This window comes from Labrus bergylta, chromosome 12 (assembly GCF_963930695.1).
Source record: "Labrus bergylta chromosome 12, fLabBer1.1, whole genome shotgun sequence".
NCBI classification, from domain to species: Eukaryota; Metazoa; Chordata; class Actinopteri; order Labriformes; family Labridae; genus Labrus; species Labrus bergylta.
The window spans coordinates 6,618,453-6,645,994 of NC_089206.1; the positions used below are offsets into that span (position 1 = coordinate 6,618,453).

Consider the following 27,542-nt stretch of genomic DNA (forward strand, 5'->3'; position numbering starts at 1 on the left):
ATTGTGTCCCAGGTTAAAAGTTGTTAACGTATTTTATTCAACCATTTCCCAAATGGGCGAAAGTCAACTGCGACATTGATAATGAAAACCCGAAGGGACTTTGGTCCATGTTACAAGAAAGATCAACATTGGTGGTCAGACAACACAAAAATTTCTGTCGGCAGTCACCAACGTTTTGGGCTAACATTACTGTTTCATCACGCTACACAAAAGTAGGAGCATTACTGCTAGCTACGGCAGGGCTAATGTGTTAGCTTAAGAATTCTAACAATTAACATTGCCAAAAGAAAGCGAGGTGAAAGGAAAGTGTATGCTATATCGTCGCTAACATTACTATTAGCTAGAATTGGCCGCTAATAATATTGTTCTGTGTAACACTGTAAATGTGAAATGAACGCAAGGAAGTAGTTGAGTGCTAAAGTTAGCAGCTGTCATCCATTCTACACTGTAGCTAACACTACAACGTGATCGTGTTGAACGAAGGACAGGTACGTAATCATTAGCGACGGCAGGGCTAGTGTGTTAGCTTGTTCACTAGTTTGATAACAACAAAAGTCTTGGAGTGAACATTTTTATTGCCGTTTTGTGTATCAATTGAAAATGTAAGAAAGGAATTAAGTGCTGAAGTTAGCTTTTTTTTCGAGTGGAAGCTTATGGGTTATCAAAAATAGTTTTACTTTGACATAAGGGCAAACTTAGAACAGAAAAGTACAACATCATTCTTTTGAACGCCATTTGGCTTATATCCCAAGGGTGACATTAGCAGTGGTTGTGTGTGCAAATATGGTCAATAGCCAATTGATTTATCTGTTTTCCCCCCACTGACTAATGACCATTCAGTCAATACCAAACTACTTAGGCACTAGAGAAAGAGCAAAAACACCAAGCAATTATTCTGATTTCAGTAATGACAGCTTCTGTGGCGCAATTTCTTGAGTTGCAGTAGCACGTTGCTAACACACACACCCTGAGCCAGTTGTACCATATGCTATGGATCAGCCATACATTGAAAAAAGATGGAGGCAGATGGTAGATAAATATAGGAATGTGAGATCAAAATGACAGAGGAGAGAAGGGAGTATCAGGGAGGCTGTTATTTTTGAGGAAAATGCTTGCAGATTTCTCGAATCAAAGTGTGGCGAGCTCCTGACGGCTGCAGACATAGGCGAGGTTGGGACTCTTTCCAAGCTGATCCCTTTCATCTCGCCTGTCTTTTACCCTTAACTTGTTTGTTGTAGCACCTGTAGAGCAGAGCGGCTTCCTGTTTTCAGAGGATGGTATATCCCTGCTCTACTGTAACACTGAGGCCATTAACAGCCCCCCTCTGGTATGCTAAGCTAAACAAAGCAGTGGAACAACAAAAACAGCTGTATTTACAATACAGCACTCAAATCCAAGGCCCCACTCCTATTGTGAAGGTGAAGAGTTCAGTGTCTATGACCCTGCTCACTGTTCACATTCTGATATATTTCCTGAATTTGACATGCTTCAGGGTTTTTTAGAGAAATATAAGGAAATGAACAGACTCACCCGTGCACTGCCAGCTTCAAGTCAGGAACACAGATGTTATCTTCTCCGCAGTCCAGCAGAATTTGAGTCTGAAAGATGCACATAGGGGATGATAAAAAACTTTAAAAGAGGCTGCAGAGAGCAATGACCCAGCAGTGAAAACACACTGCTTTACATGTGAAGAGAATTAGGCACAGGAAATAAATCACATTTATTTTTTAAAAAGAGACAACAGGATGAGTGTAGCAAGATGCAACATGTGGTATGAGTAATACATTCCAACTCTTCCTCTCGACCACCTCCAAACACACACACACAAACACCTGCACTGCAATCCCTTTGAACGACATCAGACATCAACGCTGCCCATCAGACAGTTAAAAACAATGTTGTGCCTCAGAGGGACGATGACTGACTCAGTGAGGTCATAACAGGCGCACAAACACACACTCCCCTAAACCAGCTGTCCCCAGAAAACACACACACCCACACACATGCTTTCTGTTTGTGGCGTTAAGGGGTAGGAAATGATGAGCGGCGGTAGAGTCCGGCGCAAGAGAGAGAGGGAGAGTGTGCCGGAGGAGATACTGCTGTGGAGCTGAGCACAAAGCTGCACGCTCCGCTGCTCTCGCCAGCGTCCCACATCACAGCGCTAAGTGGAGAACCGCACTTTCACCACACACTGCGCCACCCTGCCAACCACAGCAGTATATGATCATATGGAGAGGGGAGGGGCCTGTAGCCTAAAGGAACATACAGAGACATAGGATCTGTACGTTGACCTGAAAGGCAGAAACGAGGGTTTCGAGATTACAGTGGAGGGAAAGACAACAAAGGAGCAGAAACACGGCTGGGTAAGTGGATAACCGCCGAGCGTGTGGCAGGGAAAGCCCTGCGGCTCGCTAAATTGCATCCCGCTGCGACTCTGACAGTGCGATGATGCTCCTGACGATGAGGATAATAAATAGAAATGGAAGAGGAGATTAGAGAGAGCCAAGTGCCCACCCTAGTCATTACACCATGCATGAGGCTCTAATTATGGACACTATGGTAAGCAACATGCTAAGTTGGATCTGTACATCTGCGCAGGGAAACAACAACACCAACAACAACATCGACCTCTTCATGTGACATAATAAGGGCGAGCAGTGGAATCAAAACGCTCACTTGGCGAGATGAGCTGAGGTCGTTAATCAAATTGACGCTCATGTGTTCAGATGTTTTTCATTTTGAGAACAATGAGGGTATTTATGCACAACTTCATCAATTTCCAAGCTTCCTCAAGGTGACAACAGTTGCTTCAGCACAAACAGACGCCGATCTGAGAATTATGACACTAAATAGATCCATCATTGTGCCATAACTCCTTATAGACACATGTGGAATATGTTAAAGAGGAGAATAGAGTTCAACAATCCTGAGCAAATCAACCCTCTTTAATTCTCAACCCAGCTTAAAGAGAGTAAGAGTTTGGCAGAGACGTATGAAATGTTACGAAGCCTGCCACACATTCTCCAAGACATATGTGGAAATCAATAGGGCATGATGTGTCTGATCAAGGCCATGGCTGTGGTATTAAAGTCACCCTGCACTGTGTTTACGCACTGTTTCATTCACACGGTCCAAAGAAAGATTAATGAAATATGTTGGCAGGCCCTCACTCCCCTTTTTACTCACACATAAACACAGATCACACTTGGCTAAAAAGGGCTTTTTTTCAGGTTTAACGTCAATATTTGAGCCCAGGCTTGTCTCAAGGTCTCAGCTCAGCAAAGGACCACATCTGTTAGAGGCCTGGCTGCTTTCATATCGAGGAAAAGCATCAATGACAGGGTTTGTTCTGATCCAACAGGAAAAAAGAGAGAAACACACCAGGACAGAGAGAGAGAGAGAGAGAGAGAGAAAGAAAGAGAGAGGAGGGGATACGATTACGATGATTGCTGATTCTTTCAAATACTCCTGATGCTGCACTCACATATGGTGCGTGCTGTGCCACAGCTGAGAGGATGCCACATGTCGAGCAAAATCAACTCACCGCCTGAAGGAAAGCGGCAGAATGCCGAGAGATTTCAAACAGATGGGCTGTGCCCCGCCTTGAAAAATCTACTAACTTTCTGTGTCTGAATCTCATGGAAAGAAAAGCTCACCTGTGTGCTGTTATGCACGCAAACAGACTGAGAGCAATGCCTGCTGGGAAGTTTTTACTCCACTGTGCATATGCCTCACATTTTCTTTTTGACAACAGCTTTCCAGACATCCTGGACCTTCTCCCAGCAGAGTAGTTAAGAAGCTACATTAAAAAGGAACAGATTCAGTCTTTCATCGAGGACAAGGGGAAAACAGGGAGAAGTTGGCCGGTGCTACAGGGAATGATGCCGATTTTCTTATCATCAGTCCAGAGAGAATGAGTCTGAACCATCTTAGAACCATATGTGCAGTTTCAGGGAGCTTATATTGATGTTGGATTCACTGAAGATCACTCCAGGCTTGGTTAACTCTGCTGAAAAGAAGACTTTGGGGAAGAAGAGTGAACATCAAAGTACCTTCTGCTCGATCACATTGGTGGTCTGATAGTTGAGGATAGGCCGCAGGCCTTGGGAGTCCGCTGCTGCTGACGGATCCAAGCTGAAGTTCAAGGCCACATAAATGGAGGAGAGCTTATCCCTGAAGTCTTTCTCTTCCTGCAGTTAGGAAAACATATACCAAAGTTTGTTTTGAAGTTTAAAAAGTGAGAGTGCGTTGCAAGAATGACCTAGAATTGATCGTTTTTGACAAAATACAACGTTAACTGCTTTGAATTTTTCGATTTTTGACTGCTCGATGACTTCAATAACAAGGAAAATCATCTTTACCATCATCTTTTACTAGTATGAAATATTGCTTACCCTTAGGTAGATCTTGGTGTGGTTGCACGTCCGCTCGCCACGCCTCACCGTCACAGTTTTCTGCTGTAACGGCTGCTGTGAATCCAAAAACAAAGCCCTCTTCACCGCCCCTTTCTGCTTGTGCTTGTGGCTATCGAGAAGCACCTCCACCTGGAAATCTGCAACATGTACCAAACACACGCACAAATGAGTATTCACAGCATGATCAATGCTCTTGAGTCACCTAATGACAGGGTTAAGAACGACTGCCATAAATACCAAGACGCTCACACAATGTAGTCCATGCAACGTAAAGTTAATGGCACGAGGAACGCTTGTATATAAAGGATGAAGTGATTAAAGATAATAAACATGGCTTGATTCAGAAGGGGACTGAGAGCTGAAGAGATTTTGAGGCTGATAAATGAAGATGTTTGGCATACTGTGCTCGTCTTTCTGTGACAACACAGACCGAAAAGCTTCATCACCTGCCAAAACACTTTAACCTAGAGACTATTATGGATTGAAAACATTACCAGTGGTGGCTTTTTGACAGTTTCCGCTCTTGTAATAAAGTGCAGATGAGAAAAGTTGGCTCACCCAGGATGTCTGGAAGGTGCTTCCCATCTGCAGATATGCAGAAACTCAGGTTGACGCTGTTTTGAAGAAGAAAAAAAAGGACAATGAGATAATGAGGGCCGCATGTTCATTCATGGAATTGAATCTGTGCAAATATTAAGTTCACACAAGACACCTTAAATGCCCTCGCTTGTTCTCCAAATTTCTCTCACCGCCCACTTTGCTTGTGTCCTTACATGGTCCACATGTTCACAGGGCACCAGGCGTAATGGGAAAACACTGAATAATATGAAAGAAATGTTTTTGGAGGCATCCTGGCATCTGACCGCTTTCCGGGCTGATAAATCGCCGCGTCTCCGTTTCCCACCCTCCGCCCCCCCCACCACCACCACACACAAAGGCATAGCAGAGTTAAGAAGGGTGAAATTGGGCCAACGACTCGGGTTTCAGTGCTGACCAGTCAATGGCGGACTATATAAGCCTGCAGCTCTCTCCCATGACATCAGCTGCACAACATGCCGCTGCTGTCCAATAGTCTGCAACCCCAAAAAAAACCCCAATCCTTTACAAGTAAACCCACACAAGGGAAACAGAGGGTACAGTCAAGGAAGTGAGAAGAGAAAAAAGGAAGGAAAAGGAGAGAAGGGCTGATAAATGAGACAGAAAGACGCACATGCTACAAGGACTTCTATGGAGTAGCAATAACTTTATATGTTCACTCTTGTGTCTGCATGGATTTCTGCGCACGCTCGCAGGAGTCTACGTGTCCTGATGTTTCCCAGCTGTGCTCCACCACTAAACAATATCTCATTCAAAGCAACAGCAGAAAAACTTTCAGCCCCTCCCCTCCCTCCCATTATCCCTTGTGCTCTCCTTTTCACCCCCACCAAAAAACTCCTCATCGCCAGGCAACGTAGTATAATCAAGACACATGTGTATACAAGAGTTTCCTTTATGGATCAGGATCTGGAATGGGGGGGGGGGGGGGGGAGCAGACACATGAGTGCAGTGTCAACCATGTCGAGCAGCGAGCAACCGTCTGTTTCCTCTCCCCTTTTCTGGAACTGAACACTGTGCACATTTGGAGGAGGCCATAAGGGGCTAACAATGCTGCTATTCAGCATGTTATTTCAATGCTGCGCTACAGAAACTGTGTGATATGGAGACATTTTGAAAATAGGTCAGATAAGAGCAGCCCCACGGTACGTTATTAATACCGTGACTGCTGATGAAGAGGATATTTCTTATCGGAACTTCCTGCAGGATTGGATTGTTTATGCATGTGAGGGGAAATTGGGAAGCCCATCTTTCTGGAGATAGGTCAAACAAATACCAACAGAGCAGAAATGAAGCCTTAGCCACAGGATGCCGAGTGTTGCTACTGGACAAGCTGAACACTCACCAGGAAACAGGAATGCTGTTGTTTCCATTGGAGATCATGCAGTTCTTCTCCTCAGGGTTGATCATAGTGGGGTGAACTGTCAGAGTGGCACTGGTGTTTACAATTGGGCGCGATCTGTGGGTCACAAAGAGGATGTAGAAGAAAGACACTGAGTTAGCGATGTCGCTAAATGCAAGTTTTAGTTTCATATTTAATGAAAACTCAAGTTGGCCTTAGAGTTTCTCATTAATAATTAATATAAGCATACAGTATTTTTTACATCATCAACTCTAGATTTAATCAAACAGACTACAGGATAACATGAAGTGTATGATTTAAAACAACAAACCTGTAGAGAACTGCCTTATTAACACCAAACGCACCAACGATGAGATCTGGGGGACAAAGACAGAGATTATTAAAACATTCAAAAGGATTCTTTTGAAAGTTGGAAAGTGTCTTTGCACACTTCAAACGTCGCTCACCTGGGTATCCATTCATGTCCAGGTCCTTATCACCTCTGAGAGCAAATCCAAAGCTGGCAGGGAAAGTTCCAGCGGCCCACTGGCCAGCGATCACCTGAGATGGATTTTCCCTGAGACCTCCTGAGTATCCGTTATAGATGTAGACCAGTCCCTGCCGATCCTCACCTCCAAACGGAGCGCTGATTGCCACGTCTGCCAAAGGAAAGAAGCCAGAACAAGTTTTAGAGTCGTATTAAATAAGCCCTCAAAAAAGTGAACACACCAGCTAATCCTACGTTCTAAATAACACGAGTCCACAGCCAGTAAAGGCACAGCGGGGATTCAAGCTAAATACAAATGTTTGCTAATAAGCAGTAAACAAAAGAGTACATCTGAGGCTAATTATGTCATTACTTCAGCTAGTATGTGGTCATAAACCAATGTTTTAGCAAATGAATAAAGGGCAAGCTGTAATTAAAATAAAGAAAAAAACATTAGGCTCTTTCCTTTTGGTGGTTTCATGTTTACTAAGGAAGACTGTAAGCATTTATAATCATACTCTCAAAAGTAACTTAAATGTACTTATTATTTAGGTCACCTTTATTTGTTTTTGATCAAATTTGCCAATTTGTTACTTAAGTGCACTTCAAAAAATCACTAAGTCCATGTTTAGTTTTAAAACGATATACTTCATTGAAAATGACACTAGTCCTACTACTCCCTCATTCTTACCGTTGAAACCATCCTGGTTCAGATCTCCCAACGGGGCAATGGTGCTGCCAAATCTCCCAAAGACCTGCGTGCCTGTCAGGTGAGGTAGGAGGAGTGTCAAGTTCAGGAGGCCTTGCTGAAGGTAAATATAGACCCGGCCCATCTCTTCCAGACGCCCATCAGAGCCTCGGACCATGAACATCGGTGCTCCCACCAGCAGATCAGCCATCCTGCAGACAAGTCAAGTTAAGTCACACCAAGTCATTTAAGCTCAGACAAAACGACGCCTTTAATGAGTTGTTGGTGGCATCCAATCTGGGTTCTGCCAACTTATTGTCTGGCTGCAAAAGTGAAAATGAGAGAGGGTGGGAAAAACCAACAAGAAAACATTTACTACTCACCCGTCACTGTTGATGTCAGTTGTTGCCACTGCATAGCCAAAATATGATCCCATCTGTAAACAGAAGTGTTTCCATGAATGTCAGAATCCATAAAAACCGTCAAGAGTGCGCTTGTTCTCAAATTAAACCAAAGAAATTATTGGACTCGAAACTTCAAACTCGCTCTTAAAGAAAAACGAGAGTATTGAAGGAAACATGAAGGCTTGATGGGTTTTACAGGTTCAGCCCAGTTTTTTTACTCTTTCTGTTCCAGGTCGGTTCAATTTTCTGAATATTCTGCCATGAACTTTAATCTAAAAAGCACAAACTTTGCAGAAACAGTCTGAAATGCAGAGCATAAGCAAAAATTCACTTGTGATTTTATTTATTCAGCTGAATCCATCATCACTGTTTTTAATGAGCTTGGTGCTTTTCTATTCCCAGAACCATTTGCACAAATTGCGACTGCTCTTTCCCCTCAATAATTGAGCTTTACAGCAAACCACCAAGGAGACCAACATCTAGTTAAGAAACTGCTGCAAAGGAAATTATTGTTGCTAACACTGACTCAACAAATTGATGAAAAGGCAAAGAAAATACAGAGGAAGTGGAGCGTGAAGGAGCTTTTTTGTTGAAGGTTTGAGATAAGAGTTCTCAGACTTACCTGCTCGCCAGTGTAGTTAATCATGGTCTTCAGATCTGTACCGTTCAGGATAGACACCTGCAACACAGCAGCCACATATGGTGAACGTCTTTTTTATATGGTCTCATATAAGCACAGACTCTGGTATGGAATTTGCTGCAAAAATAAATCCCACTGTGACAATAACACTCAGACTATTTTCTTTCTTTTTTCCTGTATCAGCCCCAAATCTTAACCCCAGGCGTTTTATTCTAAAAGCACCAAAATGAGAGCCAAAAAGGAGAGCGATGATTAAGCTTTCTTACCGAACCGTAAAGCTTGAGTCCTTTTGGAACGCCAGCCACAAAATCTGCAAGGGGCACAGAGAACATAGCAAAGATTTAGGAGGGAAATATCCAGATCAAACCCAGCAGGAGGATAAGAGAATTCCATTAGTGACTACTTTCCAGGTCAATAATCAGGTAAAATATTGTAGCTGACATCGATTAATGTTCACTTCAGCTGTAATATTTCTGTGTTCTCCCTTATGTACGCCTCAATGAACATTGGCCATGACTGTACGTACTTTACTTTATTGACTTACCCTCCACCTGATCGCCACTAAATTCCCCAACAGCAACTGAGTAGCCTGTAGGCGAGAGTACAAATACAGTCTTAGCTTGCATGGCAGAAAATGAAAAAACAGATAAATCTTCAGTTTTCATAGAAGTGCCAAGCCGACGTTTGCTTCTTTACCTTGGTAGCTGTCGTCATGTTTAGCCTGGACCTGTTTGGTTTGGATCTGGTTCTCCACAGACTGCATGAAATAGCCTGGGTAGTATGCTTTAATGATGTCCTCCTTAGCTGCAGAGATAACCTGACCTAAAGTAGAACCAAAGAGGAATTAAGATCAACTTAAAAGGGGTTTTTTTTGGTTGGATTTCCAATGTAGTGGATTTGTTTGTCCACCATACCTTGCCAGTAGTAGCTGCCTGGTCCTCCTAATACCACTTTGCCATCCTGAAAGATAAAAACATTGGAATTACTATAATGAGAAAGAAAAAGATTGTCATTACATAGACAGTCCTTTATCAGAGAGTCGAATGTTCTTGGAAAAAAGTTATTTATACCTATGTGTGTCTACTTTTTTCTTACTTTTTTTGAATGACAAAAAAAGCCAATTTACTATTTCTTTATGTTTTTTATTACTATAGACTAAAACGCTGACTAGTTGGATCACTCTCAAAGTTATATATGACCAATTATGAATCTTTATACTTTTGTTATCCATTTCAATCTAAATAAAGTTTTTTCTTATAATGCCAGAAACTTATGGTGGTTCCCCAAAAGGAATACAGATTTACCGTTGTGAAGTCAGCACTGAATCCTCCCTGACAGTAGCCCTGTCCCATCGCATCACTGATCTCTGAAAAAAGGAGTAGTGGTTTAGTAGTTTGAATTATTCAAAGTGATAAATATCCAGAACATCTCGTTTCAAGGCATAAAATCACATCAAGAAATAATACTCAGTACAAATCACCGGAAAAAACCTATCCCAACTCCATTACAGAGTAGTAGTGTTATATCAACACGATAATCTGTCAAAGCTAACATTACTGAAAGATTACAATACAGAGGTGACAGTTACCTGTTCGACAGGGAGCATACTCCACAAACTTTGTGAAATTATGCGCTGAGAGGTAGCATGTTCCTGTAGCGTCAGAGCGGGGGTCATCCTTTTCCGTTCTCCAGGAGTAAAGGGGGGCGCAGGCCTGGGGTAGATGGGAGTTGGAGAGAGAGAGAGATGGGGAGGGGAGGAGATGCGTTGATGTATGGAGTGAGCTTTGAGGTGGGAGATGTTTTTCCAGTTGCAACAACACCCCGGTGAACTCAGGAGGAGACCTGGGCTGAGGTCACGGGTACATCTGGAGCGGGGTAACCATGTAACTCAACCCAGGTCACAACCCCGACAATCAGACCAAACAAGAGGCGGCTAAACTTTGATGTCCCAGAGGGGGGCAGAAACATTTCTTTACAGTGGGTCGAGACAGAAGGTGAAAACTGTACCTGAATGACAACATCTTAATGGACACTAATGTGAAAGACAAATTTCTGACAAAACAAATACACATTCCCCCTGACGTCTGACGAGGTAGCAAGTTTTTAACCACTTAGAGGCCAAGAGTCATAACAGAAGAGAGCACCAGTGGTGTGGTGCAAAGTGGAAACTCTAACCCTCTTTGTCATCTTCCCAAATCATCGCTGAGAGTGTTGCCTTACCAGAATTGTGTCACCGTGTGATCGCACAGTGGCGCCGAACCATTGGTGGGACTTGAAATCGATCTTATGTTCTGTGTCATTGATAAAGACAGTGCGATCCCCTAGGAAAAAAACACAGAAAAATGACACTAAGCAACAGTAGTTTGACAAAAATAAAGCATTCCATCAGTTGGACATTGAATATCTGAACTCTTTCCAGACCCCTGTGAACATCTGGACAATTGGCGAATAGCAGACTCTAAGACTTTAGTTTCACCCTTCTTCATGGAAAGACAATCATATTAAGAAAATGAAAAATGGTGTTTGCTGCCAGGCCACTGGTCAGGACTAGACTTGTCCAGATACCAAGACTGGAATCAATATCGGACTTCAATTCTGCAATAAATGCGGTATTTGGTAATGGCGAGTATGCCAGACAATGCAATGATTCAATATAATAACTAATCAGCCAAAAGGTGCACAGTGTACAGAGTGTAATATTATTCAAAGCTACTCTTCGTTTTTATCACAATAATATCAGAAGGGTAGTTGGTAGGTTTCAGAATTAGTATTAGTCAAAATTAGAATCTGAACATCTCTATCCAGGACATAAGGGTTCTTCTGGATTTGGACTGGGCTAACTTAGCTTAACCTCCCTGACCCCTTCACTCTGTTTGGCCACCTGGTCACTAACGCTGCTGATCTCCCACTTCAACGCTTTGACAGCAGCAGGTGACATGACAGATGGTCCGGGGAGTCAGGTTTTAAACACAACTTTATTGGAGGACAGATGTAACATCTGTGCTGCAGTGAAGATTGAAGTGCAAACAAATTGATTTGGCAAGGCAGTCACATCGCCACGATTGACTATCGCAGACACAGTGAGGGGACGTGAAATCAGTATGAGATTACATCGCTAAGGAAAGTGCAAATGTGAGGTCAAAAAGCATCCAAAGTATATGTGAGACAACCAATCTGCCCTTCGTCTTCACAGTCCTTAGACTCTTTCCCCCTTTGTCTGAGATGTGTAGAAAAAGTGTAGAGCCTCATTTCTACTATGGACTGATTGATACTGCCAAGATCACGACCTATGTGGATTTGAAGAAAGCAGGCTGTGTGTCAGGCCTCTCCGTCCACTCCTGTCCGCCCCTGGGCTTTCCTCCCCAGCCAACACGGCAGCCTGGAGCTGCTCTGTGTCTTTGTGGAAACAGCGAAGGGGCTGGGGTCCAACGAAAACATACACACTCTGGCCCAGTTTCCTCATAGCAACCTCACAGTCATCTCTGTTTAGGCACACACTTCTGTCTCTCTATTCTATGTTTTCATTTTCAATATTATCTCCATCTTGCCATTCATTTTTTCTTTCACTAGGCTTTTTATGTCTTTACAGATTTTGCTCTCCAGCTTTCACTTCACCCAAGACAGACAAGACAGTAAGCAGAGAGATTATAGTTTTTAATAACCTGACTGTATTTCTGCTTAATCTCCATCACTGGGCTTTCCCTGCTTAAAGTTATTTATTATGGGCTGACAGCACAAAGACCTTCCCCCTCCGTGTGGTCAGAAGTCTATGTGTGAAAAGAAGTGCTTTAGCCATACAGGCAATAACATGACCGCCACTTCAAACGGATCTTCATGGGCTTGTTACTTTAACTAATCTGCCCTAGCTGCATGGTGCTTTTCCTTTAAGCGTACGCCTTCTAAGTATTTTCATAACCGGGGGGGTCTTTGTTTAGATAAGGCCGATGTAAAGCCACCGCAGAGGTAAGAGCTGAGCAGTGACTGTGTTAATTTGAGTAGTGTTACCACTGCAAGCGCAAGTAGCAGCAGAAAAGTCCTCTTGTAATCCATGTAGTATTACTATGATCCTCTCTCTCTGCATCTGTATGCATTCATGAACGTTAAATGCAACTTGCACATGTGCACTCCTAAAAGTTTCTAGAAACATTTCAGGACAGTCTGCCCCTGACATTTTCCAGAGATGCCCTTTAACACATATCCCTAACAGTGGGAGATTTACGTTTTCGGATGGGTCGGGCATTTATATCACTGCTGCATGTACTTAAAAACGTGGAAAATAGCAAAATGGCAAGCAGAATAGAGCATGAAGCAGCTTCATTATGTGCAAGAAGATCCATTCGGTCTGGCACTGCTTAGGCCATGTTAATGTCTTCACCCTTGCCTACTTGCTCGCTGTGAATTTTCCCAAATAGCCCTTTGCCACTACTGCAAAGGGCTTGCTCATTGGTGGATTAATATTTGGTTATCTTCCATAGACTACCATCCAGGCCTGCTCGACAGGTGACCTTTTTTAAGTCAGGGAGGAAACACATCAGCATAACCGCCCAAAGAGGCTAAGCAAAGTTCTCACATGTTAGCATTAGTTCTCGCATTAGTTCTGTTCTGTGTCACGTTAATGGGCGATGAAAAGTTCTGTTTGTTGTCTGGGAGTTCAGTGAAACCGGCCAGCTGGAATCACATGAAATGCTTTCAATGAAAAAAAGGGAGATCCAGAGGGGCGATAGCCAGGGAACCCAGAGAAAGACCACCAAAAAAAAAAGCATGTCATCCGACTGAAACCTCCTGGGACAGTTAGCCCTGATGTGACATGGTGCCCGGCTTGGTGTCTCCTGGGACCAGCAGAAGAGTGCAGGGAGCTTGAGTGCATTCATAGACTTGGTTTGCCTTTGAACTGTGTGTGAGAGGATGGCCATTAGTGAGGTTAGAGCCTCTCCTTGTGTGTGTGTGTGTGTGTGTGTATGTGTGTGTATTTGTGTGTCACTGTGGAAGACAAATGGCCAAATTCACTCATCACATCAGCCGTGATTCCTGTGGGAGTACCGACAGCAGGAGGGCAGAGGGGGACAGAGCGGAGGAACGGGGCTCTGGTTTCTCCCGCTTTCCTCCCTCCCCTCCCTCACCCCTGGCTTTCTTGCCCTGCCTCTCTTCCTCCCATCCTGTATGTGCCCCACTGACACCCTCCCTACCGCCCTCGCTCCCATCTCTGATCCATAGAAAGGCTCTTATCTCAATGGAAGAGGAAGTGGATGGGAGGGGGCCTCGAGCCACTTTGACCCAATTAGTTAGGCTAATTAAGAGGGTCTGTGGCCTGTGGGTCAGAGCTCAAACACACCCAGAGACTGTGAGACCTATGACACCACTTTGTTATATATACCGGTAAGCAATAATCTAGAAGAAGATAAATTATAATTTAGCAGCACTCTTTTTCTCTAAGGCGAGACAGTGTCCTAAAAAGAGATACCTGAATGCCAAACACAGAAGCTGTCTATTTGACCCTTTAAATTATGATAATCTGGAAACCACCCTAGTGACAGTGATGATTAATTAAGAACCATCTAAGAAGATGTCCAAAAGATAGCTTGGAAACTAAAAATAATATATGTTTATATGATTTTATGATGTACAAAAATCATAAGCTTGTGGTAAATGTTGCAAAAGAAGCATTCTTAAGGACCAAGTCTTTGTGTCAACTCAGCTAAAAAAAACTGTATTTATCCCACTGGAGGCAACTGGTTTGGTGTTAAAAATATGGAAAACGATCTCAAATCTATTAAGTAAAATGTTAAATAAACTATCAATGTGATTTTATACTTGATTAGCTACAGGAAAAATATCATAGTTTGGGTTTATAAGAACATCCCTAATGTTGAATTGTGTAACTATACACAGTTAATGTCAACTGTTTGTCCCACATTGAAATTGACCTCTAATCACCTGGATGAAAGGCAGGGAAATTGTTTATCCATCAATCTACCACAACCGCCGAGCTGACTTTGGCTCTTCTTCTATATCACCTCGCTTCACCGCCACAACAGAATTATGAGCGAAAGGAGTCTAGAAATGAAGGTAGAGCGGTACCCTTGGACATATTCTGAAGCTTTGGACCATTGACAGGGCTGCAGTATTTGACATCTTGGGAGTCAGAACGTGCTGAACAGCCAGTATCATCATTGCATGTACGTTTTTATTGCTCTGGTATTTACTATCAGGATTGGAAAGAAAAAGCTACAGTAAATGAATCACAGCAGTAAATGTCATTCATGCAACAGCTGTTTGGCATGGCGCACATTTGCATGCACATGTCCGTGTTCCCCTCGTCAACAAGGAGATTCTGCCATGATCCAGATGTCAGAACCACCTCTGGCACTCAAATCAGCTCCTTCAAAGCCCCTTTAAAATATATGAAGGACGTTCTCTGACAACCCAGGGGACCAACCTTCACTGTAAGGCCTCGCTGCTTGCACATGACATCACTCACTGTGGCCTCCAGCCAGCACCCCTGGATGTGCAACACATTTTATGTTGCAAGAAAAACAGCGCAAAAATAGGGTACCAAGCAGCAGTGTCCAATAAAAGAATGTTGTTAAAGCAGGCTTGTGAAACACTCAGTGGAATATTTTTCCCTATTGTGCACGATGGACTGTAAATTTAAGTTGGCGCATAATGCTAAGCTTTGATTTCTAAGGAAAGGAGCCAAGAGTGCAGCAGGAACTGTCTCCTTATATGTGTAAAACATACTGTCAGCGTGTGTTTTTAGTGGATGTTCAATCTTAAAACTAGTCACAACACAGGCTTTTTGCTTTCATTGTCCATTGCTTCCCCATGGCTCCATTATTCCAAACAGGCTGAGAGCTGCTCTGTCAACACGCCGAAACATGAATCCATCATTAGACAATCTTACGCACTTCCTTTTGTTCTCACAATGCACTCTGCCCAATTCTCAACTGGAGTCTTTTTGTCACGACCGGTGGTGTCTACTTCACCTGTCATACGAACAGCACATTTCTTTGTCTGATCTATTTGTTTATTGGTTGCTTATCTCCCTAAAGTTCCTGGGGCAAGGCATCACAAACACGACCTAAAGGAAGGGAGGAGAATCCTTTAAAAAAAACTTCTTCAACACCCCATTATCCTTTTTTGGCCTCTAAAGAGAAGATACGAACAGGAAGAAAGGATCATGCGTCCAGGAAGTTCAGTGGAGTGGAACGATGACGCCTGATCCAGACCTGCTGCTGACAAAAGGAGCAGAGAGGAAATGCTCTAGTGGCTTCAAAAGTGTACAGAGATCAGCAAACCTCTGGTATTGTAAAAGGCTTTGAACTGGATCTCCACTTCAACATCCATAACCAGGTCATTGAATACTCAGTAGCTTTTTTAAGCCAAAGGTGATAATCACTGCTCTCCTCTTGGATATACATTACACCATGACTTCTGCAACATCCATTTTAATGTCGCCTTATCTCAAGAGACTCACCCCTTTCTTTACCAAATGGGGAAATATCCAGCTGTGAGGGACATTTGTGAAAGTTCAAATAGGGAAGGCTGTACAGACATTTTCTATAAATGTGTTCGAGTACATGTGTGAAAAGGACTTGACATTTGTCTTTGGTACTCAAATATCAGAACAACCAACGGATCTCTTTAAAGTCTTACCTTCAGGATCAAACGCGATGGTATGACAATCTGACTGGTTGAAACTCCATGGACAGTAGAAGACCGATCCTCCCTCCGTAACATTTACCTGCCATGTGTTGGCCTTTGGCGCTCCTATTACCACACTTGCACTGCAAAAAAAGAGACAGAGAGAGAGGAAAGTTACTCTAAATCTGATGTTACCAGTTTACCATACCACAGGATCCTTACAAACATGTAAATTGCAAAGGTTTGAAGCTCTTAACCTGGCCTTGATTAAAAAATTGCATTCCAGACCTCCCCCTCGACAGATTTAGACACATTGCAGTGTGCACATTTTACCGCTTACCTAGCTACATTCTGACTCAGAAGCAAAACATTTTAACAGGTTGCAGCACAGTTTTACATAATCCCATACAGCTAGGGGAAACTGATGCTTTGACATGTGTTGTTGAAAAACACATTCGCGCCACTTGTACATTCAGACACACAAGGAGAAACACTCACACAGTCACACATGCATCCCTGAGGGGCAGATTGAATAGGAAAACAAGAAAGCAGACAGGCTAAGTGGAGTCACACTCTTGTTTCTACAGCTGTGACAGCAAACTTCCCTGTCCTTGGACCTACAGTGCCCTATGTACAACCACAAGAAAGGGAACAGACTAGTTCAACTGACATCAGTGGTTATGATTAGTCCAGGACCAATAAAACACAGGACAGAATTGATAGATGAAAGAGGAGAAGAAGAAGGGGCAGTGAGAGATGATATGCCAATGTAGAAACCTCAACTCCAGCATGGGGAAGTTAAAAAAGATGTACCCCAGGAGACTGAGCTGCTAAAGTGTTCAGATTAGCCATTACCTCATTCTGGACCGACTTGACCCAACAAGCACCACAGAAAAATAGCTGGCATTGATGTGGGTTAAAGAGGCATGGGACCATAGAGACCAGATGGTGTCTAGGGGGCTACTAAACAGGAAAAGAGACCACCCTTTCCGGCCCCTGATCTTCCAATAGTGCATGAAGGTTGACAATTTAGCTAAACTTAGCATCCTGCCCTTGGGGTATTACTCATAAGGGTGCAGAGGGAGACAGGGAGCTTGCATGAGTCAAAATGTAGTTAAAGTAATTTACCATATTTATATGACGTCATGCTCGGGGTTGGAGCTCCAATGCTGTTTTAATGTGGTACTGCTGTGTAACAATCTTTTTAATAACAGAGAGCATCAGATGCATCATCTCAAGTGTATCTGTCCTCGACTTTTGAGCAACTAAACTGACAATGAAAGTGAACATCTGGAGAGAGAGATATTTTGAGTGAAACATATTGTTTAACCCAAGAGATGTTAAAACATGCAATAGAAGAAAAAAACTTGGCTATGTTAGCTAACAGGTGGTCAAATTTAACCTTGCCTGTTGTGAAGCTAAATGAGTAAGGCTATGAAAGTGTTATAGCTTCAAATGCCCTATAAGCATCCTGCCCCCGCAGAGTACCTCACAACAGGGTCCGAATGCTATTTGGTTACTATTAACATAACCTCAAGGTTTACGTTTTAGTGAAGTCAAGCCAAGTTTACTTCCCTAGTTTGTTTTTTACAAAACATTGCATCATGTCCCCAAAAGTACAGCTCAATAGGGTATGGAGGTTAAACTTGCCAGTTTACTTAACAATTAGCTAGCTAGTTTTAGATTTTAGCAAAAATGTATCCAAACGTACAACTCAACAGGATCCATTGGCTATAGTTCACTTTACAATTAGCTAGCTAACATAGCAGTAAGGCTTACATTTTATGAAGACACTGCATTATGCTGCAAAAAGTGAAACTCAATAGGGTCCAGAGGCTAATAAACATGCTAGTTCACTTTACAATTGGCTAATAAGGTTTACAGTGTGGCAAAACATTGCATCCAGCATTACACCACAGGGTCCAAATGCTTTAAGTTGCTTAATTGTTAAGATAGCTTACATTACCTTAAAATAGTTAACATTATATTTAGCAAGCGCACGTTAATGTTAGCTAGGAATTTGAACATTTCCTATTGTTGTTACAAACTAACATTAGCTGAGAGATGGCTGAATGCTCAATAGTTGGTAATAATTTATCAAATATATCATTGTAACCGGAAATATTTGCCCAACATCTCTAAACTTTTGACTAGGCCTGCTGGTTTTGCTTTTGGTTATTTACAGGAAAAGCACTAGCATGCGGATTTATCTACTTGATTGACAAAGCCGATACAGCTCTCCAACACTGCAACATGAAAACCATCTGATTATGGTTGATAGTCTCAGGCTTTGTTATGGGAAAAACTCATTCCTCAGAAGCCATTGATAACCTCAGATGACAAAACACAAAAAGCACTGTCTAGCTTGTGGAAAAATGTAACAGAAGTGGGCCAGGGTTTGTTGGTGGTCAGCACAAAGCTTTCAAATCATGTCAGAATCCAAGGTTTTGAAAACACACAACTGATGCAGAACAAAGGGATGGCCTACAAGCAGAAGTTATGAGTTATAGGCTTATATGTGGTCTAGATACCTCAGAAAAGATAGCCTACAATGCCAATTTTAAATGTAGAGCAGAAATCCCTGATTTGGGTTGAAAGAGGGAAAAAGGAACAACCAGTCCAACTTTGAGAGCAAGTTTCTGACCTCATATGCAGACAAAGGAATACCCAGAGCAGCTGAGCTCCACCTGCAGAGGGGCTTCGTGTTCAGGGACCCTCACACACTGAGATGGCTAGGGATCTTCCTTTTTCTGCCTCAAGACTTTCACACAAATGCACATGCTCTAAATATCTAACACTTGCAATTATGCTCTGTAAAGCTGTTCTTTTTTGGGGCTTTTTATGCCTTAATTCAGAGATAGAAACAGTGGATAGAGTTAGGGAGAGAATGTGGGGAATGATATGCGGGAAAGGAGCAACAAGTTGGGTTCAAACTGGTACCCAGCACACTCAACACCTGCAAATCATAGATATGGGCTGAATAAAAAAAGCTCCAAAGATTAACTATAGTGATAATCTGCAGGAACGAATTCAGAGCCAGGAAAAGAATAGAGATTAACACATTTTTCTTGGGCAAAAACCTTAAGAAATAATCTGAGTGTAAGCTCATTAATGCAGTACATGACACCACTGAAGGAAAATGTACACACTCAAGAGGCCAAGGACACTGGAAGCTACAGATCTGAACCGAGTCCAGACATAATTGACCATGGCAGCTTTTCAAAGGGAAATAATAAAGGAAATAACAAAACAAGCAGATCATGCTTTCAGCACGTTGGCAGCTGGAGCGCGTTTTCCTCTACCTTTTACAGAAAAACACAGATGTGAGGACACACATACAAAGATGGCTATCTGAAAGTATTGCGAATGAGGAGAAATTAGCATTTAATGGGTCCTTATCAGACAAGGATCTGTCTAGATCCAAACTGGTGTTTCTCCGCCCAACACTTTATCTGCTGTGTGCTCTGAAGGTAAAGCTTTTGTATCATTAGCATTTAATGAAGCTGTAAGTGCAGTCGACTGAGAGCTGCATTACAAATTCCTTTGTAAGAAAAGGTGGAGTGTATTGCTGGCTCTTGGGATGGTATGCAAATATAAGTAACTGGTAGGGGGGCAGCTGTAATGCTTAAGGGCAGACTCATCAGGTTGTATTGAGCCAAAGTGGCTAAAATGAGTCCAGACAAAAGGCTGTTCACAGAGGGAGAGAGTGATAGGGATAACAGCAGGCAAAGCTGAAAAGCCATGACCAAACTTTAGTCAAATGTTTTGGCTACTGGAGAATTAAAGCAATCCTCACTTGCTCATTTCTAAGTGCCATGTTGCTATGGAGAAAAAGCAAACCGATTTCACAAGAGACCTCTGCAATGCCTTAGTGGGGGACTAGTTTGAAGAGAAGCATCAGTGACTTCACCAAGTCAGCCCCACCGGCTGCCACACAGCAGCCACTAATGACCTCCACCACTCAGCTGACAATTAAGCATGAATTAAGACTACTGTAAATGATTCGAGCAGCAAGTTTGGAATGCGTAAACAACAGCTTCACTATTAGCAAAGACTGGGTTTGTCTCATTTGAAGCTAAAATGCTACCAAAAATCTCCCACCACACCATAATTGCCAGATTGTAAACCGCTATTTTATGTGGGGTTGAGAAATAAGGGGTGCTGGAACTTGATGATGTGACACTATCATGCGTGCATAGCTATTGCTAATATGGTTTATGATGAGGTTACAGAATGGGGTTAAAAGAGGGCAAATTCCTCTGTTACCCCCTGCTCCTTGAGCCCAGACAACCCCCCCACCCCCACCCATTCCACATTTAATTGTCTTCCACCCAGCTGCAAAGCTGATGTCACTCGAACACTATTATAAAAGCTTTAATCTAGAAAGTAAGGGGAAAAATCGCATTCGTTAAGCCTGCCAAAGTCACCATCTGCAGTCATAAACATGGCTCAACAAACCCTATAACACAAATGGGGTGGGTTTGTGTGTGTGTGTGTGTGTTGGGGAGGGGTGGGGGGGTAGTGGCCTTCAAACCACAGCAACACCTACGTAAAACATGTACAGTGACCCATGGAGTGTACACTAAGCTATCAACACATGCTTGAACACTGAAGTGATTCTATATCTTTCAAATGCAGTGACCTGATCCGAGCCAGAGGCCGCACTTGACCTTCACCGCTCTCGCTCAGGCAGAAAATAAATGAAGCGTGCCCAAACACAACAAACATGTCCAACGACAGCCATTCTGAAGAATTACTTCATCAACAAAAATCAAACGTGGTTAAGACTAATGGGAGTTGAATTATTGAGCTGGATAGTTAGTTTACATTATTCAATATATTAATGGATAGTTGTATGATGTCATGATCTGTACTATTGACTTTTTGAAAAATGCATGTGCACTAAGAGTGAGATCAGCTGGATGACAGAAATGAGTGTGTGTTGACTTATTCTAGACCACATAGAGCCATGCAAGCAGTCTTGCATCTTCTCAAAGCCAAGGCCAGACAGAAGCTGTTTGAGTCTGCTCGTCTGCCATATGGATGATCTGGACGATCTATTCCCATACACACCAAACACACACACGTGTTTTCAGTGCTGCTGTCCAGGAGTCTGGGGATGATGAGAGTAGCAGTGCCTGTTGGGATGGCGTGTGCTGTCTACAGAGAGTTTACTGTGCTGTACAAAAGCCACTTTTCTTTTTACAAACGGTCAGATGTTACTGCAAGACGCAGAAAGAGATAAGGGAGTTGTTTGTTGCTCTTAATGCCTGGAGCAAGTCAGGACTTCTTTAACAATTTATAAACTTTTCCACATGAACTGAAAAAAGTTGAAAGAGAGCAGCTGAGATCTGAACCCACACCGAACAGATCTGATCAGATAAACAGTCCGGGATCTGATTCCACCATCACCACAAAACTGCTTCCTTGGTATCCTCAAAAGGATAGTCGTGGTGAGCAACAGGTGGTCTGCAAATTACAAGTGCTGGAACAGAGGAAATCCAAAATCGTTGTTTATTGTCACACAGGAAAACGATCGGACATCCAAAACCAATTTGAAATAGCTTTAGACTAGATGATTTTACACTGCTCTGCAGCTGGGTAGGCATTGCTAGTCTTACCGAATCAGCAAGCTGATTTAGCAGTTGTCGTTTTTACTCCCGTCCTTTCAGCAAGCATTGCCATCACTCTGTGTCTGTATTATACCCTCCAAATACGGAAGCTTTTACTGTTAATGTGTCTGAATCAGCAGCTGTTTTGTAAAAACCACAAACCATGCAGAAAGCATTTCACATGTGGCAAGCGAGAAATTTCAAGCATCCTGCAACATGAAGATGACTTGTGTTCAGGCCTATGCATTATCTCATACCAAACTGTGCCCACCCCACCCCCCCCAAATACCACCCCTCCCTTTGCCTTTCACAGTCAAACTGCCCTAAAGTCTTCCCGCGGGGAGTTTAACTGCTGGTGGTTCACACCTCTCCACAATGCCCACGTCAGGGGGTCCAGTCCTCTCACCTCAGGATAGAGGGCTGTTGTATTAAATGTGATGATTGGGGCGGGGGGGGGAGGCAGCTGTTGAAACACTTCGTCTGCCCCCCCTCCCCCCCAAACTCTGACTTAACCCACACATGCATACAGAGACAGTAATGGCCAGAGGTATTTCCATCTTTAATATGAATTCTGATGCAAATTTGAATTTCATCCAGGAGGATTTCATAGGACGATGGCGTCATCGGCCTTTTTCTAAAGGATAGCCTTTATCAAGTTACCATACATGTGAGTCATTTCATGACCTGGGGTTAAAACAAACCAGGCCTCCTGGCAGTAAGAGATTCAAATCTAGCAAAGTGTGAGTCAGGACGACCCTGAACCAATGGCTGACTCCATTCAAAGGTAGACCTGACGTCCTCTGGGCATTCCCAAACCCAATGCTGCAGACGTGACAGGAGCAGGCTCCATGGGTCCTTTTAAACACATCGTCACAATCAACGCAGACGTCATTTTCCAGTCAAACACACACAGGCTCATTTTCTAAAGCTCCATTTACCAACAGCGCAGTGAAAGCTAGACATGCACTTTAAAATTTGAGAGCGTGCAGTGTAGCCATGCTAAGTATATCCTCACTGACCTTTACAACAACAGACACTTATATGCCCAACCGAACGGCCTGATCATCATAGGTGCATATAAAGTTTGACAACAGAGAATTAAAGCAGCTTTTCTAAAATTAAGTTAGAAATAAGTCATAGTTAAAACTCCTAAAATGGAAAACAGGTAAACATTTTCAGTCGTGAGGACAAAGGGCTCTATTGTCTGCAGGCAATGACGAGAACCTGGATGAGGCAAAACTTGGCAGGCCAAATATATAAACTGGGCTCCTGCAGCTCAAACACTTAACTGGTTTGATTTAGAAATAAGGTCCATAGAAAGAGGACACTGGTGAAAACAATAACAGAAAAGAGAGTGATCTTAAATGGAGAGGGACCTCAGTGTAGTCAGAGAAAACACTGCTGCTTCAGTGGTCAAAAGAGAGACCAGGCCAATGTCAATATTAGTTTTAACTCAAACCCTTCTTGGAGAGGGTAAACTCCAGGAGAGTGACCTACATGGACTGGTTGACCTGTGCACGTGAACGTCATGGTCAAACCATCCGTGAGCCAACGCACATCACCGGCACATCCCTGAAACATGTGTGTGGACTGGAAGAGATTACTAACCCCATCAGAGGGTTCTCTGTCATTGCACAGAGCTTTGTGACGGCAATAGCGTCCCCACGGCTGCTTCAGACTAAAGGTTTGCCTCGTCAGTAAGCAGTCACCAGTTTAAGATTTTGCTTGACCATCATTTTACATCATCAATTCATTATCCATACTTTTGGGTCATAAGACAATATTTTGAGCTCCAGGGCTGAAAAATTATTTTGCAAGAAAACATTGTCAACACCGTAACAGGAACATTGTTAGCGGACTGTTTTGGGAAACGTGTTTTGCATACAAATTCTTTCCCATCCCCTGCTATGGTTATTGACACTTGGTTGGGTTGGTCGATCAATGGTTCATTTAGTGTGATTTAATTAGCTCCAGTCTAGCTATATACTGCTAAGAGGCTAATTTGCTCATTGTTGAATGTTAGAAAGAATTGTTATGATAATGTTGCAAAACTGTGCAACATTACCACCATAACCATAAGGCAACTGTGAATAACAGTTGCTTTATTCACTCAGTGTAGCAAACACAGACAAGGACCCTTTTCTCAACTTCCTTAATTTGACAAAGAGCTTATCTGGACACTTTCTGCTGACTACTGCGAGCGACTTCAGAACATGCGCTTAACCGCGTCTAATGTAAAAGCTCACTTTTCTTGAACAGAAGAGACTCGCTTCTCGTGAAAAAAAAAGGCACAACTTTTAATGACTTTAACCCTTTTAAAAAATCATTAAATAAAACATGGGCACACTTCTTATGCTTATATATTAATCTACATATTTGTATTCTGTATCTAACATGGGAAGATCCGAGACTCAACACAACACTAAAACTGTCATTAAAACCATCAGCAGCAGTCATCAGATTTGAGATGCATGCTAAGAATTTAGAAGTTTGCTCAGACAACAGAAAAGTTGGCAGTCCTGCATTGACAACTTTTGCAACTGAACAAACAATGAAACCTTGATTCATTAAAGACTTTTTTCTTTAACCTATGTTTGGTCAACTATAAAGGGGCAGCCATAAGTAACAAAAAAAAAATGGTTTTGAAATGTATAATCCCTCAAAAGTGCTACATTTTTTTGGTGGACAGGCACCAGAAGCTGTCTCATTCACTCCAGGACAGGTCTGTTATTATTTACACCCCCTGATCTCTGACCTCTTCTATCTCTGAATGATCCACTCCCTTATCACTGCCTGGCACCGGTGAGAACCAAAGAGGAGTCTGTAACCGGTGTTTGATTATTTAGTGTTTGGGGAGAGTGTCAGAGCTCACAAGTCTTTCAGAATAAAGAGGAGGGTGTGTGTATCAGAGGAGTTCATCTTCACAGATCATGAAATAACATACAAACACAACAGGGGACCATATATCCTCCTGCCCTTCTCGTATGTTTCCGACAGGAGCCGTCACACACAGTTAACAGACTCTGTCCTCAGGCGTTCTTCCACGGTGGGCTGTCTGCCAGCGTCCAAACTTAATTTTATTAGTCCAGGCCGGAGGGCACGACAGATATATAAACTCCATGTCAATGACGAGCGCCAAAGTGGGAGAAAGTAAGCCTTTTGTGTTTGGAGGCCTGACAGGGAACGTTTATGGATGTGAGAACTATCTTCCTCCCTTGTCTCCACATCTGCAGCAGACCATTGGTCATTCAGCCGGAGATAAATAAAGTTTTTCAAAAGCAGCAACAGTTTTGTTCATAAAGGTCAGAGGCAGGCTTACAGCAGCTCCACTACGACTCCCCGTTCAACCCTCAACTGACCTCACCCGGGGATTCCAGCTACTCCCCCTCTCCCTGTCTCCCCAAAGTGTGGGAGATGATGATGTGACGGCAGAAACAGGAGATAACAGAAACTCATTTCCAGACTCTGCTGATATTTTTTCACGTGTCGACTTCAGAGAAAAGCGGGGATGAAAAGTGGCAGATATATGTGGTTTCCAGATTAAGCTCTGATTCATGCTCATAAATCTGCTTTCACTTTGTTTTGTTTGACATTTGACTTCTGAACACACATCATCCAAAGGGAAAATTACAGGTTTTCAGGAAGCTACATTTACATTATTTTTTCTGTGCTTGAACAAAGCATGGTCTCATCTCCTCCTCCACAGCTTCTCGAAAACTTCAGATTAAGTCATCAGTATGATGACGTCTCCCGTGTCTCACACATAATGAGACGAAGAGGGGGATGATGGGGAAGGCTAGACGGTGGGTTGGGTGGGTGAAGGGGGGGGGGGGTTGTAGGTGGTGGATGAATTAAAAAGCCCTGCAGGATGACATCAGCATAGGAGGAAAATAGGGGAGGGGGATGTCGAGGAGAGAAGAGGGTCTACACGTTCAAGCTTCACGTCCTAAATCATACCGCTCTCATGAAGCTTCCCAGGCTGGGACATGAAGAGCAATAGCAGCAGGCTTTTAAAAAGACAGCAAAAGCCGGGGGAAGGGGGGGGGGGGGGGGGAGACATTTCCCCATGTCTGAGTGTCTGCCGTCCAGGGACGCAGGGAGGAGAAAGAGGGGAAACTAGAGCTGCTGCTGAAGGCCCACTCGGCACAAAGCCCTTTCTCAAATCCCAGCATGCTGGCTGGTCGAACAGTGGGCCGAGACACAGGCTGAGCCAGGAAGTCTGATTACGTCTGAGTGAAACCTTGACTCTGGCCACAGAACCTTTTGCTAATCAGTATTACGATTACAGGGTTGGGTCCAAACGCTTGACAGAATGTACAAAACCCAAAGGCAGACCTGTCAGCATGTTATTAACCCTGGTTTGTTTTGTTATTTCCTGTATTTTTGTTGTTAATGCTCCTATAGGACCGTCAGGACGTCCCACACTGGTATTTTCTCCTCATACCGCGGGGGGAATTAGACCTGACCACAGGCATGTGTGAATGACTTTAAGACCCTCAAAATGACTGATGCCAAAATCTCTTTAGGAAGAATGCAGAGACAATCCAAGCATGCTGGGTGTCATGGAGCTCACATCCCCACAGAGCCAGGAAGCATCTCAATCCACAGCAGCGTTTCAAACCAATAAGATGTGATTACTTAGGGTTGTAGTTAACAGGCTTTTTCAAGATAAATCAGATTAAAAGGTCAGAATTAAATGCAATTGTGTGGAGGAATGAGATTAGGATTTGAGGGGGATTCCAAAGGGGTTGATTCTTATTTTATGATGAAAAAGCCACTCTTTTAGAGTAGCATTAGAGGGACTTTAATGTTGGAGTCAATTAGGACACAAATTTAATTTCCTAAATATATTCAATTACAGTGACTTGCGTGCACAGGGAGGGCGTGCGCACTGTGCGTAAAGTTTACATGTGTCCTGAGATCACAGTGTGTACACAAAGCCCTGATTTAATGTCAGAGGTAAAACCATCCAACATCCAAAAAAAAGTTGGCTGAATCCTGTATTTCCCCTTTTGGAAGTTTGCCCTGTAACCTTAACACAGGGGTCGGAAATGTCCTGAAGTTCTCCAGTGTAACTGAGGCAATGGAAAGTTTGAAGGCTAACTGTTCAAGGAGTGATGAATAAATGTTTCAGGTTTTGGTCTGGTGTTGGTTTGCTGGGGGGGGAAAAAGCCCCCTCTTGTAAAGATAACAATTAGACATATACTCTTATTCGGTGTCTTAGAAACTCACCTGGCAGAATCAGCCAAATAAAAGTCAACAGAGTATCCGAAGTAGCTCCCCTCAGGTCCGCTGTAAACAGCTGGGCTCTCCACGTCCAAGTTGAACGCCTCACAGACAGGCTGAGAAAAAGTGAGTAATAGTCCGATCATACAAAGGACTGAGCGGGCGAGGAGCTCTGCTGTCCCCGGCGTCTTCACGTCAAATCGTCCCAAACCCATTGTTGAGAATAAATTAATCCACTATAAGCCTCTGTCAAATGGCGAAATTGTTCCCAGTGCTCGGCGCGCTCAAGTCCGCAGATTGGAGCTTGAAACAGTGGTGGATTGTGGCTAAAACTGCATCCCTGTAACTCTAACCGGCCAGTATGTCATTAATGCTCCGTCAGCTCCTCTGTGCGTCCTCGCTCCTCTCTCTCTCTCTCTCTGTTTCTCCCTCTCTCTCTCTCTCCAGACACACGCCTCCTCTGCTCACCTACTCATGATACATGAAGCTGGGA

General features: G+C 43.2%; 1 protein-coding gene across 1 annotated transcript in view; it reads right to left on the minus strand.

Moving 5' to 3' along the window:
- The window catches only part of itga5 (integrin, alpha 5 (fibronectin receptor, alpha polypeptide)), a 39,014-nt gene extending 11,526 nt beyond the window's left edge, over positions 1–27,488 (minus strand). Inside the window, exons 1-19 of the mRNA XM_020657697.3 lie at positions 27,056–27,488; positions 16,224–16,354; positions 10,791–10,891; positions 10,159–10,282; positions 9,875–9,936; positions 9,485–9,530; positions 9,267–9,392; positions 9,115–9,159; positions 8,837–8,880; positions 8,553–8,609; positions 7,910–7,962; positions 7,530–7,738; positions 6,819–7,010; positions 6,683–6,728; positions 6,355–6,468; positions 4,974–5,029; positions 4,395–4,552; positions 4,053–4,190; positions 1,531–1,598 (exon numbers count right to left, since the gene is read on the minus strand). Coding sequence (XP_020513353.1) covers positions 1,531–1,598; positions 4,053–4,190; positions 4,395–4,552; positions 4,974–5,029; positions 6,355–6,468; positions 6,683–6,728; positions 6,819–7,010; positions 7,530–7,738; positions 7,910–7,962; positions 8,553–8,609; positions 8,837–8,880; positions 9,115–9,159; positions 9,267–9,392; positions 9,485–9,530; positions 9,875–9,936; positions 10,159–10,282; positions 10,791–10,891; positions 16,224–16,354; positions 27,056–27,264 — 1,979 coding nt within the window. The 5' untranslated portion in view covers positions 27,265–27,488. The remainder of the gene's footprint in view (positions 1–1,530; positions 1,599–4,052; positions 4,191–4,394; positions 4,553–4,973; positions 5,030–6,354; positions 6,469–6,682; positions 6,729–6,818; positions 7,011–7,529; positions 7,739–7,909; positions 7,963–8,552; positions 8,610–8,836; positions 8,881–9,114; positions 9,160–9,266; positions 9,393–9,484; positions 9,531–9,874; positions 9,937–10,158; positions 10,283–10,790; positions 10,892–16,223; positions 16,355–27,055) is intronic.
- Between the last annotated feature and the right edge of the window lie 54 nt (positions 27,489–27,542).